This window comes from Lycium barbarum, chromosome 11, assembly GCF_019175385.1.
Source record: "Lycium barbarum isolate Lr01 chromosome 11, ASM1917538v2, whole genome shotgun sequence".
Taxonomy (NCBI): Eukaryota; Viridiplantae; Streptophyta; class Magnoliopsida; order Solanales; family Solanaceae; genus Lycium; species Lycium barbarum.
In genome coordinates this window covers 11,017,688-11,033,217 of record NC_083347.1, presented here as the reverse complement: position 1 = coordinate 11,033,217, position 15,530 = coordinate 11,017,688, and the positions used below count along the sequence as shown (strand labels likewise).

Genomic DNA, 15,530 nt, shown 5'->3' with positions numbered 1-15,530 from the left:
TTCAAGCAATTTAGGACTAAAATCAGAGTTTATCAATAACTGATGGACCAAGTATTATTAACCTTTTTAATAAAAAGAAAAGAAGAGCTCCTTGATGGGTTTCCTTGACTTGTAAACGTTCAAACAAACAAAAAAAAAAGGTTCATGTCCACTGGGAGTTTATTGGATAAAATTATAGAATGTGAAACCAATTTGCAGGTGTGAATGAAGCAGCTTTGTCAATGCTATTATTCGGATATGGAAATAGTATTTGACGAGAAGTTCAATTTTGGATCACAAATGTTTCCACTTACAATTTTCAAAATAAGTCTAGTTCATTTTAGGTTTAATTAATAAAATAATCACCCTAACTAAATCAACTCGTAACAAGATTGTCAAATTTGTCACATAGGATAATGCACGTCATTAAACGTTTCTGCATATTACTCATGAAAGGGGGAAAAAGAACGTTCCTTTTTAATTTATTTTAAATTTTAACTATGTCAAACGTCTGAAAAGTGATATGAACAATAACAGGTTAGAATAGTAGAATAACACATGGTCATTAGACCTATTTATCCGCTTAATAATATTATTTCGGGTTAGTACATAAAGATCATCCTTAAATTGGATCGATTTATAACTTGTACATTTAAATTCGAAACTATATTAGTGTTTGTATTACCCTACCAATTTAACTGCTATATGGGAAATCCGAAAGCTAATATCAAGATCAAAAGTTTGCTTGTATTAAAGAGAACAAGAAAGCGAACGTGGTGCCGAGCGGGAGGAGAAACCAATACACAATTGTTTGATTGTTGGAAACTTCAACCACTAGATCCCTGCTATATATGCCATAAAAAGAAAAAACTCAAATAACATAAATAAGCTAGAAATGCAAAATGTAAATACAGCAAATGAAGCAACTTTATATTTACATGGAAAAGGATCCAGACTTCAAACAAATAGCAAGTTGGTCCAGTGGGCGGCACACTCAGTTTCAGCGTGTGCACGTTGCACGCATGGCTTGGCTTCTAGGGCACTGGTTGTGGCCGCTTACGGGTGATGTTGGCATTGCCTGTTGCTAAGTGTGCGCTACTATTCAGGCGACAAAAGTACAGGCGCACTTGTCATAGGTGCCTGGAGAATTGTCAGGGCGCTATGGGGCGACCAAGGGGTCAAGGGGCATAGCTGGAAAGCAACTCATGACAGTATATACAATGACTTTTTTTTTTTTTTAATTATATGTCTTTTCTTTTTTGCTTTTTTACCTTTTTTTTAATCATTATTTATTCTTCTTTTTGTTTAGAATGCCGAGTCCGACAAAAATGATAATATAAGTATTCTTTTTTTATGACAAAAATACAATAGAACTGCGAACAATCTTGTTACAGATCTGGCCAGTAAGAACAAAATTGTAGCTACACGGGGAAAATGAGATTCCAGCCAAGCTTTTCACAAATATTTCTGGAATAAAATGGATTCAGAAAGTCTGAAAGTTTATGCAGATGAAAATTAATATGAGAATAAATTACGCTAAACACCCTTATGATATCACTCAATTTCAGTAAATAATCTTATCAGCACGGAAACCTCAACGCAAAAAAAAACTCATATGGCAGATGAAACTTGCAGGCTGATGGATGAATCTTTTAGCTTCAACATCTTCATAGAGCTTAAAATGATAGGCTCTAGTGAAATAATACATAAATAGATCTCAAACTTGGTCTCAGCTTGCAAGCAAGTCCTTCAATTTTGGGTTTGCACAAGTAGGCACCTCAACTTGTCTCCATTTTTTCAGTTGAACACTCCAACTTACAAAATGATCATTTAGACACTTTTTGTTACACCCCATAATAATCCTTGCTACTTGAATTAAAACAAGAAAGAATGAGTTAAGAAGGTTCAAGGAAAATTAATCGAGTTAGCAAGAATATCGTTATATATGTGATTGCCTTAAGTATCCCGATGTGACATGGTAACCTAAAGGATTTGAAATCGCGTTATGAGTATGTATATGAGGTAATGTGAGTGACCTTTTAAAGTACTTTAGATATTTAGTAATGATATAGAAGATGGACAAAAGATATGAATATATTTTTGCGATTGGAGTTTCGTCGAAGATTCGTAAGTTCTCTAGTTACGTTTAAGGTTATTGTGATTCTCCGGACCCTTCGAGGCGCGTATATGAATTGTTATGGATGTATATGAGTGTGTATATGCATGTATAAGAGGTCACATGAGGTTGGAAGAGGATTAGAAGTTAAAGAAAATGAATCGGAACAACTTCAGTAAAATTTCGGACCAGATTTTTAGCCTATATTGTTGGAGGCATATCTCCTAGTATATAAGGAGTTTTAAGGTGTTTCAAAAGCCTAAAATGAAGTTCATCGAGTCTAGGTTCCAACGCAACAAACCGCTCGTCAAAATGATATCGGGGTAAGGAGATATGAACGATGCAAGTTGGATTATTAAGTGGGGATTAAGACTTAAATGTTCACAAATTTTTCAATAGTGGCAATGTGGGCCCCACCCGAAAAAAAAAAATGAAAGCATCAAAAATCTGAATATTTACAAAACATAGTGCAAAGATGACTCACAAGGAGGGGTGTACGTGTATCACCCTTGGAAACTATACTTATATAATAAGGTATAGTGCAAAAGACATTCTCCCAATGCATTTGTTGAAAAATCAGTTTTCAAGAACAAGAAAACCAATGTATGGATTTTCGGCCAGGTTGGTTTTTCAAGGAGAAAAACTGATTTTTGTGCTTAATAAAAAGATTCTAGAGTGAAGACATTCAATAATGTGTAGTAGTTGGTGGAGAAGCAAGAACAAAACAAACCAAAAGAAGAGTGAGTTGTTGAAGGAGAAAGTCACGGCCAAGTTGAAGGAAAAAAAATAATAATTCAGTTTTGTTGTTCAATAAAATTCTATGGAGAAGACAAGGATAAGGAGGAAGAGAAGCAAGAATAAGTATAAGAATTTAAGACACAAATTGGATCCAAGTATTCAAGGTAAGATTGGTCATTTCTTTTACATTTTAGAATGAGTTGGATGCATTGTGAATATGTATAAAATGGTGCATGTTGGTATTGAATGTTGTTGTTGAAATTTGAAGTTAGTCGTGCATGATAGGCTTATGTAAACCAATGTTTAAATTTCTTGTACATGAATTAAAAATGGTTTGAATATGGTAGTGTGTATGAAAGGAATGAAAATTATGGAATTTTATATATAGTTGTGTTGAAGCCGCGTAGGAGATGATTTAGGGAATTAATGGACTGTTTTATGTGATACTTTAGTTGTTGATTGTTATGGACATGGTAGTGTGTTGTTGAATTATAAATATGTGAGTTAAGATGTAAAAGAAGTGATATATGTGGAAGTGGGAAAAACAGTCCAACCGTGGACTGTTTTGTGTAAAAGGATGGGCTAATTTATCTTGCATGTTGATTGTTGTTGTCATGGGTTCTAAAATAAGAATGAAGACATTGATGGTTAAAAATTGGAGACGAATAGTGGGCTGTTATAAGAATAAATATGATGTTGAAACAGTTCCGATAATTGCATAAGTAATGTTGTAAACGTGTTGTTGTCGTTGTAATTGAAGTTGGAAAATTGCGAAATAGAAATTGTAGTGTTGTGTGTGTTGTTTGGCCGTGAGTATGGGACAATTTTGAATGATGTATGGACTGTCCAAAGTCCCTTAAATCATGTTCAAACAAGTTTGGATTGATACATGAAAGAATGACTAGCAATGTTAGCTTGTAGCACTAGTTGGTTTGAATGCGAACGAAACGTCGTTTAAATGTTAGAAAGGGATTGTGAGCGTCAAAATACGTATTAAATTCCTTTGTAGACTAATTGTAGCTCTTGATATCTTGATATAGGATAAGTGTTTTTGGGAGGCAAGTACAAGTTATAATACGACTAAACGCAAAAGGTATGTAAAGCGCAACCTTTCTTTCTTTTGGCATGCCTTAGTTTTCAATAGGCTAGATTATAAGCTTTGAAGAAAATTCTAAGATTCAAAATCCGAGCATGTTATGACCCTTATGTATTCCTTGGCACTCTTATGTATGATTTGATGAAATATGAACCATTATGTCTTTGAAATAATCGCTTTCCGAACTTTGCATAAAAAGATTTCACTTTAAGGAATTTCGAAATTTTTGAACGCCATATCTTTCACAGAACGGCTCGGATTGCTTTGATATGTTCGTAGAAGTTTGTATGGCGTATGATAAGTATGTTTTCCATAGGCGGGCCCGTCTCGGGTCAATACCCGTCCGTGGGTCCCGCGACTTTCCTTTATGTAATTCGGACGACTTTTGAAAGAATTTGGTATGATTATCATTTCGAATTTCAAGTATGGTCATTTACTTATATTTGAGTCTATGATAATGATTTTATGCATATGGTTACTCATGACTCTGCTCGTGCGTTTTGTTATATCTTTCGCCGGTTTCCGGGCCGGTTCTGTTGTCGTGCGCACTTTGATATACTCCGGAGTTATGCTGTGTTTATGGTTCACCGAGCTACTCGCAAAAGAGGGTCGGGTTCCACATATATTTGGTGTTATGCTGTGTATGGCGTTATGTTGTGATGTGATATGTGACGGGGATACGGAGATTTGAAACCTTCTGGTGTTATGCTGTGTTATGGCGCCATCGACGGGCGGGCGACCATATTTCCTGTGCCCTATGCATGACTTATATTTTGAAAGTAAATATTTTGATATTTTGAACTTGTACTTATTTTTTGTATTTCGGTTTCGTTATGCCTCAGATTTATCTTCTGTATATTCTGCTTTGCATACTCAGTACATATTTCGTACTGACCCCTTTCTTCGGGGGCTGTGTTTCATGCCCGCAGGTACAGATGCACAGTTCGGTAATCCACCAGTTTAGGACACCCTCTTCTGCAGTTTGGAGTGCTCTTCTTATTCCGGAGCCTACATGTTGGTATATATTCGTTCGTTGCATATGTATATATTTGTTCAGGGGTACGGCGGGGCCCTGTCCCGCCATATGATTCGGTTGGTCTGTTTAGAGGTCTGTAGATGTATTTGTGGGTGTGTGTGCCTACTTCTGTTCAGATGTGTTCGTATGATCCTATTCGCTATGGCAGCCTTGTCGGCGTGCAATTTGTATATGTTTTGGGGCCGTGGTGCCATTTGATAGCCTTGTCGGCTTTTGATATATATACGTATGCATATGGTTGTGTCTGAAATGCGTTTGAAATAGTTTGGTATAATTTGAGACGGCCTATAGTATTTATGGCCGCATATATGGACAGGTACGTTTGGGTGCCCAACTCGGGCACCAGTCACGGCCTACGGGGCTGGGTCGTGACACTTTTAAAATTTATGTACCACATCAACATTTGTGTTACGTGTTTAACTTCATACAAGTTGAGGTGCCTACCCTTGTACACCCAAAGTTGGAGGGCATACTTGTCAGCCAAGTTTGAGAGTCTGTTTATGTATTAAACTTATAAAGTTTTTATTACTTCAAGGAAAAGAAACACTAATAAACTTAAGCAGAGTTATCTTGACTTTGCATCTTAGTTGCATTTCAATTTGAATCTCAGTGACTGAAATTACCAACTTGTGAGTTAGTACTATAGCCAGCTTCACTGGAATTAGCTAAAGGCAAGGCCTTCATCGCGTTGATGCAATTGATGGGTATGTTCAGTTCAAAGGCATAGCTAGGATTTGAAGTTTATGAGTTCTAAAGTTCATTATATATGCATATTCCATGAACTTCTCAACACATATACAGGTTTGGACCAAAACTAATGGATTCTGCCGAACCTGTACTTTCCATGCTAAATCCGCCTTAAGTATATTGTTGGGCAATTAAAAGAATATGTCGGGAAGAAGCTAGTACCTGCCACCAAGGAGGGCTGAAGCTTGAAGAGACAAAGAAGAGATACATAAAAAAGAAGAAATCATTTGAGCAAATATGAAATGCACACTTTTTTCATAGATGTAAAGGTCGCGTACTCGTGTATGTTTTGTATGGACATGAATGGGGATCCGAGCAACTTTGTCCATCAATTAACTTTTGTTTGAAGGAGATAAAAGTTTTAACAATCTTTGACAGTGTTAATGTTGGTGTAAGATTTTCATAGTACCAAAGCTGCCAAAGTGATTCTATCATGGAGTACGAACGAAAGCAACAACGTAACAAACACTTTAACTCGCCAAACAATTAAAAAGATAGATTGTCTTTATTTATAGGCTGCCAAATCGAAATTACTAATAATGATAGCAAGAGTGAAATGAGACACTGAGAATGAAAAAGGGATACAGAGAACTCTTAAGCGCAAGAACCTAACTAATTTGGCTTATCGAACCAATTATTTATTTACTTCCACCTTCCCCCAATTCATGCCTCACATGCTCTTATTCTGTCCCGCGCATAATTTGCTAATTTTCCGCCCATGTCCTCCCACGGGCTAAGTTTTGTTCATAAACGCCATCTTTTTTTCCTCCAACCTGTACTTTTATAAACGCAACGGATTCATATCTGGTCTTGTCCTTCTCATTATTCATTAGTGAAAAGATCTCGGTCGGTAGGTAGCATTCCCCCCTGGCGGTGGCCCTGGAAGAATTTAAACCACTACGAAAGAACGCAGCTTTACAGGAACAATTCTTCAAACATGCATTTTTACAGGTATTCACATCCGTGTCACTAATATCAGCCTCAAACGCGAAATAGTCCACATCTTCAACTTCCAAAAGTCTGTGTTTTTTCTTATCATTACAAGTCAGTCTTGTAACCTCAGAGCAACCAAGATCAGGCCGCCTAACATTTATCGGTCTGAAATAGGTAGTTGAATTAGAGCTTGTGGGACAACTACACTGTCCCATTGTGCAAATGCCGTATTTTCCACAGACCGTGGGGTAATTGCACTCTCCGTGAAAGCCTGTCAGGAGATCATCCACCTCTTTCCACCGACTTTGCCACTCATACACTTTCAAGTGTCCGTTTGACTCAAGTTTCATATATTGAGCAGAGGATGCTGGAGTAATAGACACCAGAATCCACTCAGTTGTATCACTAGAATTTGTGAAGAAAGTTAAGCTTCCATTCAAATACATAGCATAACTGGGGCCTCCACTAGGATTCAATCCACCAACATTTCTTGAAAAGTATGTTTGAGGAGGATTCGTCTCTATGAAAGCAACCAAACCATCATCGGTAGCAGAGAAGGAGAAAAAACCTCCATCAGTCCAGTTTGTTCTTGAAATACTTGCGGTTAGCTTCATTCCAGACACTAACTTCTGCCCTGGAACTAAAGCATCGGTTGGGTGATCGAAAGATTGCCAAACAGTTGCATTCTTGGAATCTAACAGTACGAGATTTCCCTCATCGGTCAAGCTTAAGCCAGCAACAGATTTTCCAGCAGTGTTTGTTGACCATGCCAAAGTACCATCAGCATCTCTGAGCACTAAGTCTCCATCTGCTGTAAGTTGCAACGTAGAATTGATCTTAACCGGCTTGTTCCTGTTAGCAGACCAAACAACTTGTGGGAATCCAATCGAGGGAGAAGTAATAAAGGAAGCACTGTTGGTTTGCACAATGAAGATAGCAAAGAGGTAACTCTCACAATTGCCATTACAGTAGAAACCACAAGCATATTTTGGACCAAAAGTTCCTCTGAGTAGTATGGCCCTTATTTTTGAGCCATCAGTGAAATCAATTGAATGGGGTGCAGAAATACTGTTGATCCAAGTTGTAGAAAGATTTGCAGTTGGGTAATCAAATTGTCGTTGGCCGGATATCAGATAAAAAGAACAACAAAGAATTAAGGCAAAAGGAAAAATCTTGGATAAAGCCATGAAGAACACTGGATGATGATGGTTTAAAATTTTAACAGAAGGCAAAGTGCCTCATATGGATGCATTTTCTAATGCAAAATGCAAAATCTATATATAGTGTGATCAAGAAAGCAAGAAGCACCTAGTTTTGCCAACTTGGAGAATTTTAAATTGACTTGTAAAAGTCAAGCCAGCTGGAAGTGTGTTGAACGAAATAATTTATTATGAAATTTAATTTGCAAGTGAGAAAGAAGTAGACTTTGTCAATGCTATAACGTCATGTGCAAAGAATAAATGGCAAAATGATGATCTTTGACGTATAATCTTCAAAATGAGCCTAGTTCAGATTTTGTGTTTGGTATAATAAAATATTCACCGCTACGAGATCAACTTGTTACTTGTATAAAGATTGTCATGCTAGATTGTCATGCTTATCCTACTAAAATAACATTATTGTCCTTGGATAAACAATTAACAGGTCAGAGAATCCTATAATGTATGTGGTAATTGACCCTTTTGTGAATTCTATGTTCTACTTGGGATATAGAACTCTTTCTTCACATCTTCCTCTCTATTGTATTTTTATAGTAGATCGCTCAACCTGATTTCACTTAAGAGAGGAACATAAGTTTTGCAAATTGTGTATTTTATACATGACGATTGGTACCTTTCTTCAAACTTTCTTCAAATATAACTAGATTGAACACATTCTGCCAATAATGTTTGAATAACACAGGCAATAGGTGTCATTCAGGGGTGCACTAGGCGGTGCAACCAACCACTCCCGCTTAAAATTTCACTACATATAGGGGTGGCAAAATGATTAAAATTTACGGTTATCCGTCAGACCCAAAATGGGTTGGGTATCCGCTCATTTCAAAACTAGGTCAAATATCGATCAATCCATATTATCCATCATAAAATATGGATAATCCATGGGTATCCATCTTGTTATTTTTCATCAGTTTTTGCTTTTTAAGAGTCTTCTATTTTCATTTTTTTTATATTTTTCCTGAGAGTGTAAGCTTATTTTGGCCAGTGGCGGATCCAGAATTTAAAGTTAATGGGTGCTCTCTGCGTTAAGCATAAACCTAAAAGGCTAAAACTAATCACGAAATTATCATAGTAAGAAGGTACACATCTGATTAATGACATTTAAAACTATCGTAAATTAATGCCATACTTTAATATTTTGTTTTTATTATTTCACCTATTATTTTTCTAAAATTTAATGTAAAGTAATTTAAATTTATTAATTACTTTAAAAAAATAAAATATTTTAAAATTATTCTAAAAACTATTCATCATAAATATTAAGCTACTCAAAGAAAACAAAACGTGAATATGATAAACAAAAGAATTCTTAGGTATTAAATTGCTGGCCTATTTTCAGAAGGGTTTTCTCATAAGTTTGATATCATTAGTGGATTTTGTTCTTGTTTCTGCACAAACTTGTTAGGAAGTGAAAAGAAAATGAGAGAGAAAGATAAATCTATTTTGACTTAATTTAACTAGTATCAACACTATCAATGATAGTGATAATGTAACACCTATGTGTGATCCTCCTTAGTATATAATACTCCTTTGTTTCAATTTATGTGAACATATTACTATTTTGGGGGTCTATGAGATAGTTCTTTGATCATATTTTCCTTCCATTTTTTCTTAATTATTTGAATTATGAATTATCATGATTTATAATACTTTTTATGTAATTTCTAAATATATAAATTTCATTTTTACAAACTTGAAAAATCTATGTCAAAATTTAAGGTCAAAGTTATAAAGTTTGACCCTCGTACTCCTAAAAAATTCATATAAATTGAAACGGAGGGAGTAATATACCGCGTTTAAAACAAAAGAGAGAGAGAGAGAGAGAGAGCGCGTGCAAGGAGTTAATGAGATGAATAAAAAGGAAATAAACATTAATGTGAAAGTGGGACTCGGCTGAAAAAGAAAGGGAAATATATAATATTATGTGATCAATTATCGGATATTGTTGAAAAGGAGGATTGAACCCTGGACCCTGGAACCAAAAAAGACCATTTGGCCATAGCACCCAGCACTTCTTTATGTCAATGGGTGCTAACTCATCTATACACCTTAACTAGTTAATTAATCTCGCGCTTCGCGCAGTTAGACAATGCATTTTGTAATTTAATTGATGTAAAAGAGATTATAAAGATTATAATACAAAATATAAAAGTATTTAATCTTAGACAAACATAAATAAGATAATAAATCAATTGCAGGGAAAAATACATATGCAAAAAATAAAATAAATAAAATTTCCTACTGTGAAGGGAAGCTAACTCTTATTTCATAGAGAGGAAAATTATGTAATTTTTATCTTCTCACCCTTCTCTCCTATTTAAACGCTATTTAGAAATATTATTATCAATCTTGTAATAAGATTATGGTAAGAAAGATGTGAAACTATATTTACTTAATACCTTTAGAACATAATGATTTTATTAACGCATGAACTAACGATTAGTAAAACAAACATATACATTTTTCATACTAAAAATCTAAATTTAAACTCAAGTTTCCATTTTACTTTCACACGATAAAGAGATAAAAAGAGTAATATTAGAGGTAAAACCAAAGATTTTCAATGCATTTAGTTAACTTTATGAGCATAACTAATTAGTTATAAGAATATTTATTCAACAAACTTTTTGCTTGATGTCCTCCCATTTCTAGCTCGTTGCTATGTACATAGTGTCAATCGCTTACTCTAAGGTCAATGAGGGTTTCATGTTCTTCATTAGTCACCAATTTGTTGCTCATGTCCTCGCACAATTTGAGCGATTTCTCTTCCACTGTCATTATTCATTGAATTCTTCTCTTTTGAAGCATGGGTTATAAGAAGAAAATTTGAGATTGTAAAATCTCGACCCATCTTTGATTCCCTTGCATTGTATTGTTTCAGGGGCTAGTAGCTGATTATAGTGATAGCATTTCTTCAAGTATCTAAAAAATAAAATTGTTTAGTAAACAATTAAATATCTTACAAAAGAGGGCATACACATTTGGTAGATTGAAGGGAACAATATCACAAAAAGGCCTAACAACATTTCCTCAACAACATAATGATACCGAAAAGATATCTGAAATAACAACATAATTACCAATTTAATAATTTCAGCAATTTAATTTATGAAATGATATTTTTCTAATACTCTAATCTTAAAATAACAAAGCAACAGGTTTTAGTAAAATTAGAATATCTTTCACTGTTTTCCTAGAAAATAATGGAAGCATACAAGTTTATAACATTATCGTAAATGTACTTTGCGAAACTTAAATTTTTAATAACTAAAAAAGGCAAATCAAACCATACCATTAATCGAAATTAAAATTTCTGAAAGTGATCACGATGAGACAATTAAAAATCAAGAGCATAACTGTCAAAAGCATTCAATGTATTTTTCTCGCAACAATCAAATTTTTTAACAAGTATTAAATGAAGTTTGTTAATATTTCTAAACATCCAAAAGATAACGATTCAACCAAAAATGCACAAATCTTAATACCTAAATCCATGAAGGGTTTTTAAGAAGTTGTTTGGCGTTTTGGTAAATGATAGATGACATGACAGGAAAAATCGTAGTGAATAAACTTCAACATGGTGAAACAACTTTTTTCCAAAACCAAAGCAAACTTTACAATATTACTAACAAATACTCAAACTTCCATCAAATATTTCTCCGTAATACTCCAAAACTAAGTCAATCAGCATACATCATATCTTCAAATTCAGTTAATCAATTAAAATAATAAAAAATAATATTGATATTTTAATTCATAGAAACAATTATTAATCTATAGCAGAAGAATTTTTAAAGTTTGAACTTCTTGGTGATGCCTCTTTTATAATGGACTGAGATGGGTAACAAAAAGTGAGATTAAAGTGATAATTTAATAAGACAAGAATGTAGAATTTTGCAACTTCTATGTAATATTGTAACTAACTTTTATAAGTCCCCTTTGCTCCTGCTTCATCATCTTATTCGTATTGATCTCCGGCTTACCGCCATAACTCTGTTTTGCACGACCCCAATAGCCACTGCTCTTCTTGGCTCCAGAATTGGCGTCGCCGCTGTTGCTGTGAAATTTTGGAAGAAAGTTTTGGATGGCAAAGAATTTGAGAGAAGATGCTGAGGGAATAAGAAGATTTGTAGGGGAGAAATTGTTTTGTAACCGAAAATTGATCTTAATAGGAAAAGGGAATTAATGTGGAACTGTAACTAATTTTTTTTAATCTAAACAGATTTTAAATGCAGGTCATTACTATTGGTAACCATTCATATCAGTTGCTGATCAAGAGGTGCAACTGTTTCTTCATTTTTGATATAGGGGAAAATGAATATTTATTTAATTGGAAAATGTGAGAAAAAGGCAAAAAAAAAAAAAGAGGAAAAAATAAATAGCAATTCTGGCTTGTGAGTGCCCACGTCACCGGCCTATTGCCTCCTTTTATATATATATTATACGAAACTTCTATATAAGGCCGTTTTCCGCTCCCCACTGTATGTATAAAGTTCAAATTATTTTTTATGTTTATATAATAGGTATTGTATCTCATTGGCTTCTTCACGTGTTTATATATTTTGAATTCCCTTAATAAATATCTTAGCTCCACCACTGATGTCAATGAATTAGGTATTTTCCAACCAACTGTGCAACACCAAATGGACATGAGCAACCCGAACCAGCTTTTTTGAGGTATCTGTGTTCCATATGGTTTATAGGCGAGAGGAGAGGGCATCACATCAAGTCAATATTGATAGAAAAGAATGGACAACATTTTCTTTGATACCTTGTAATATTTATTTATTTCATGATAAAAGCATTCACAGGACACGATAAAAGAGATTAGTTGACAAACTTTATTGATGAAACTCAACGCATAAATCAAAGCAAAAGCCCATTTAAAATACAATGGCAAACCTGTTTTACAAGTAAACTAAAGATATATAACATAGGTCGACGCGTTCTAAGGTCATTACAAGGAGGAGGAGATAGAACTGGAAAAATATTTTGAATAAATGAGGATGAAATTTCATAGAAATACAACAAGAACAATGTAGAAAATCTGTTAAACAAAAATGGGGCGCTTAGGATTTATGTAGGAAAACTGATTAATCTTCTTACCAGCAAACTTGAGCAGAATTTTCTTGATTTTGCATTTTAATTGCATCTCAGTGACTGAAGTATGAACAATGAAAGCACCAATATAACAAACACTCAACTCGCCAAACAATTGAGAAAAATAGATAGTCTCTATTTATAGTCTGCGGAATTGAAATTACAGATAATGATAGAAAATGGGAAATGAAACAGTAACTGAGAACTCTTAACACAATAGCCTAAGCTTATCCAACCATTATTTATTTATTTAATTCCACCTTCACACATTTCATGTCTTTCATGCTCTTATTCCGGATCCCACGCATAAATTTCTAATTTTCCGTCCATTTCCTCCCACTGGCTAATTTTTTTCCATACAATGCCTTTTTCCATTTAGCAGCAGTTGGTTCAGCTTCAACCTGTACTTTTATAAACGCAACGGACTCGTACCTTGTTTTGTCCTTCTCATTATTCATCAGTGAAAAGATCTCGGTTGGTAAGTAGCACTCCCCTCTGGCGGTGGCCCTGGAAGAATTTAAAGCACTACGAAAGAACGCAGCTTTGCATGAACAGTTCTTCAAACATTCATCTTTACAGGCATTGACATCTGTGTCTTTAATATCTGAAGTAAACGTAAAATAGTCCACATCTTCAACTTCCAAAAGTCTCTGGGTATTTGAATCATTACAAGTCAGCTTTGTAACCTCAGAGCAACCAAGATCAGGCTGCCTAACATTTATCGGTCTGAAATAGGTAGTTGAATTCGAGCTCGTGGGACAACTACACTGTCCCATTGTGCAAATGCCGTATCTTCCACAGACCGTGGGGTAATTGCACTCGCCATGAAAACCTGTCAGGAGATCACCCACCTCATTCCACTGACTTCGCCACTCGTACACTTTCAAGTGTCCATTGGACTCAAGTTTCATATATTGAGCAGAGGATGCTGGACTGATAGAAATCAGAATCAACGGATCGATGGAATCGGCAAAAAGTGTTAAGCTTCCATTCAAATACATAACATAATTGGATCCTCCACTGGGACTCAATCCACCAACAGAACTTGAAAAGTATCTTTGGGGAGGATTTGACTCTACGAAAGCAACCAAACCTTCATCAGTAGCAGAGAAGGCGAACAAACCTCCATCAGTCCAGTTTGTTCTCGAAACACTTGCTGTTAGCTTCATTCCAGATACTAATTTCTGCCCTGGAACCAAAGCATCGGTTGGGTGATCGAAAGATTGCCAAACAGTTTCGTTCGTGGAATCAAACAGAACGAGATTCCCCTCACCGGTCAAGCTTAAGCCAGCAACAGATTTCCCAGCAGTGTTTGTTGACCAAACCAAAGTACCATCAGCATCTCTGAGCACCAAGTCTCCTTCTGCTGTAAGTTGCAACATAGAATTGATCTTAACTGGATTGTTCCTGTTAGCAGACCAAACAACTTGTGGGAATCCAATCGCAGGTTGAGTAATAAAGGAGGCACTGTTGGTTTGCACAATGAAGATGGCAAAAAGGTAATTCTCACAATTGCCATTACAGTAGAAACCACAAGCATATCTTGGACCTAAAGTTCCTCTGAGTAGTATAGCCCTTACTTTTGAGCCATCAGTGAAATCCACTGAATGGTTTGCAGAAACACTGTTGACCCAAGTTGTAGAAAGATTTGCAGTTGGGTAATCAAACTGTCGTTGGCCGGATATCAGATAAAAAGAACAACAAATGAGGATAAAGGCTGAGGATAAAGGCTAAAGGAAAAATCTTGCATAAAGCCATGAAGAACACTGGATGATGATAATTTAATATTTAACAGAAGTCTAAGAGCCTGTGATGAATGCATTTTCTAATGCAAAATCTATATATAGTATGATCAAGAAAGCAACAAGCACCTAGTTTTGCCAACTTGGAGAACTTGAAATTGACTAGTCCAAATTACGCCAGCTGGAAGTTGGTCGAACGAAATGATAGACTATGAAAAATCAGTTTGCTGGTGAGAAAGAAGTAGTCTTTGTCAATGCTATAATGTCATGTGCAAAGAATATATGGCTACATTCCAAAATGTGCCTAGTTCAAATGTTTGTTTCGGTATAGTAAAACATTCCCTTTAAAAGATCAACTTGCTAGTTGTATAAAGTTGTCGTTTTATCCTACTAAATAACATCTTTTCCTTGGATAAAAAATTGCCAGGTCAAAGAATCCTATAACAGAAATGGTAATTGACCAGTTTATTCGCTTACACTGTTGAGCATGAAAACTATGTTCTACTCGGGATATGATACTTCTGTTTATGCGTCTTCCTCTCTATTGTATCTTTACTATAGTAGATCGCTCAACCAGATTTCATTTAAAGAGAGCAGCATAAGTTATACAAAACGTGTATATTGAACATGACCATTGGTTCCTTGCTCCAAACATGACTAGATTGAACACATTCTGCCAATAACGTTTGAAAAGCACAGGCAATAGGTATCATTCAGAGGGCGAAATTGGAAAACTTCACTGTATATATCAAGTCAAAATTACTTTTTATGTACATATAGTAGATATTATATCCCTTTGGCTTCTTCATGTGTTTATTTCTTT

General features: G+C 35.1%; 1 protein-coding gene, 2 long non-coding RNA genes and 1 pseudogene across 3 annotated transcripts; 1 reads left to right on the top strand and 3 right to left on the bottom strand.

Moving 5' to 3' along the window:
* Positions 1–531: 531 nt before the first annotated feature.
* On the bottom strand, positions 532–1,713 carry LOC132618644 (uncharacterized). The gene is made up of 2 exons (XR_009574238.1): positions 918–1,713; positions 532–824 (listed from the first exon to the last, which is right to left on the bottom strand). It is a non-coding gene; the product is annotated as an uncharacterized LOC132618644 (long non-coding RNA).
* An 857-nt stretch (positions 1,714–2,570) lies between these two features.
* LOC132617986 (uncharacterized) lies at positions 2,571–5,080 on the top strand. The gene is made up of 3 exons (XR_009573908.1): positions 2,571–2,997; positions 3,874–3,926; positions 4,859–5,080. It is a non-coding gene; the product is annotated as an uncharacterized LOC132617986 (long non-coding RNA).
* A 1,118-nt stretch (positions 5,081–6,198) lies between these two features.
* On the bottom strand, positions 6,199–7,909 carry LOC132618445 (EP1-like glycoprotein 2). Its single transcript, XM_060333501.1, has one exon. The coding sequence runs from the start codon at positions 7,830–7,832 to the stop codon at positions 6,417–6,419; it is 1,416 nt and encodes a 471-aa protein (XP_060189484.1). The 5' UTR covers positions 7,833–7,909; the 3' UTR covers positions 6,199–6,416.
* A 5,171-nt stretch (positions 7,910–13,080) lies between these two features.
* Positions 13,081–14,738, bottom strand: LOC132620316 (EP1-like glycoprotein 2; annotated as a pseudogene).
* Between the last annotated feature and the right edge of the window lie 792 nt (positions 14,739–15,530).

Coding starts and splice junctions, on each gene's coding strand:
- LOC132618445 (XM_060333501.1), bottom strand. CDS start 7,832: ATGGCTTTATCCAAGATTTTTCCTTTTGCCTTAATTCTTTGTTGTTCT.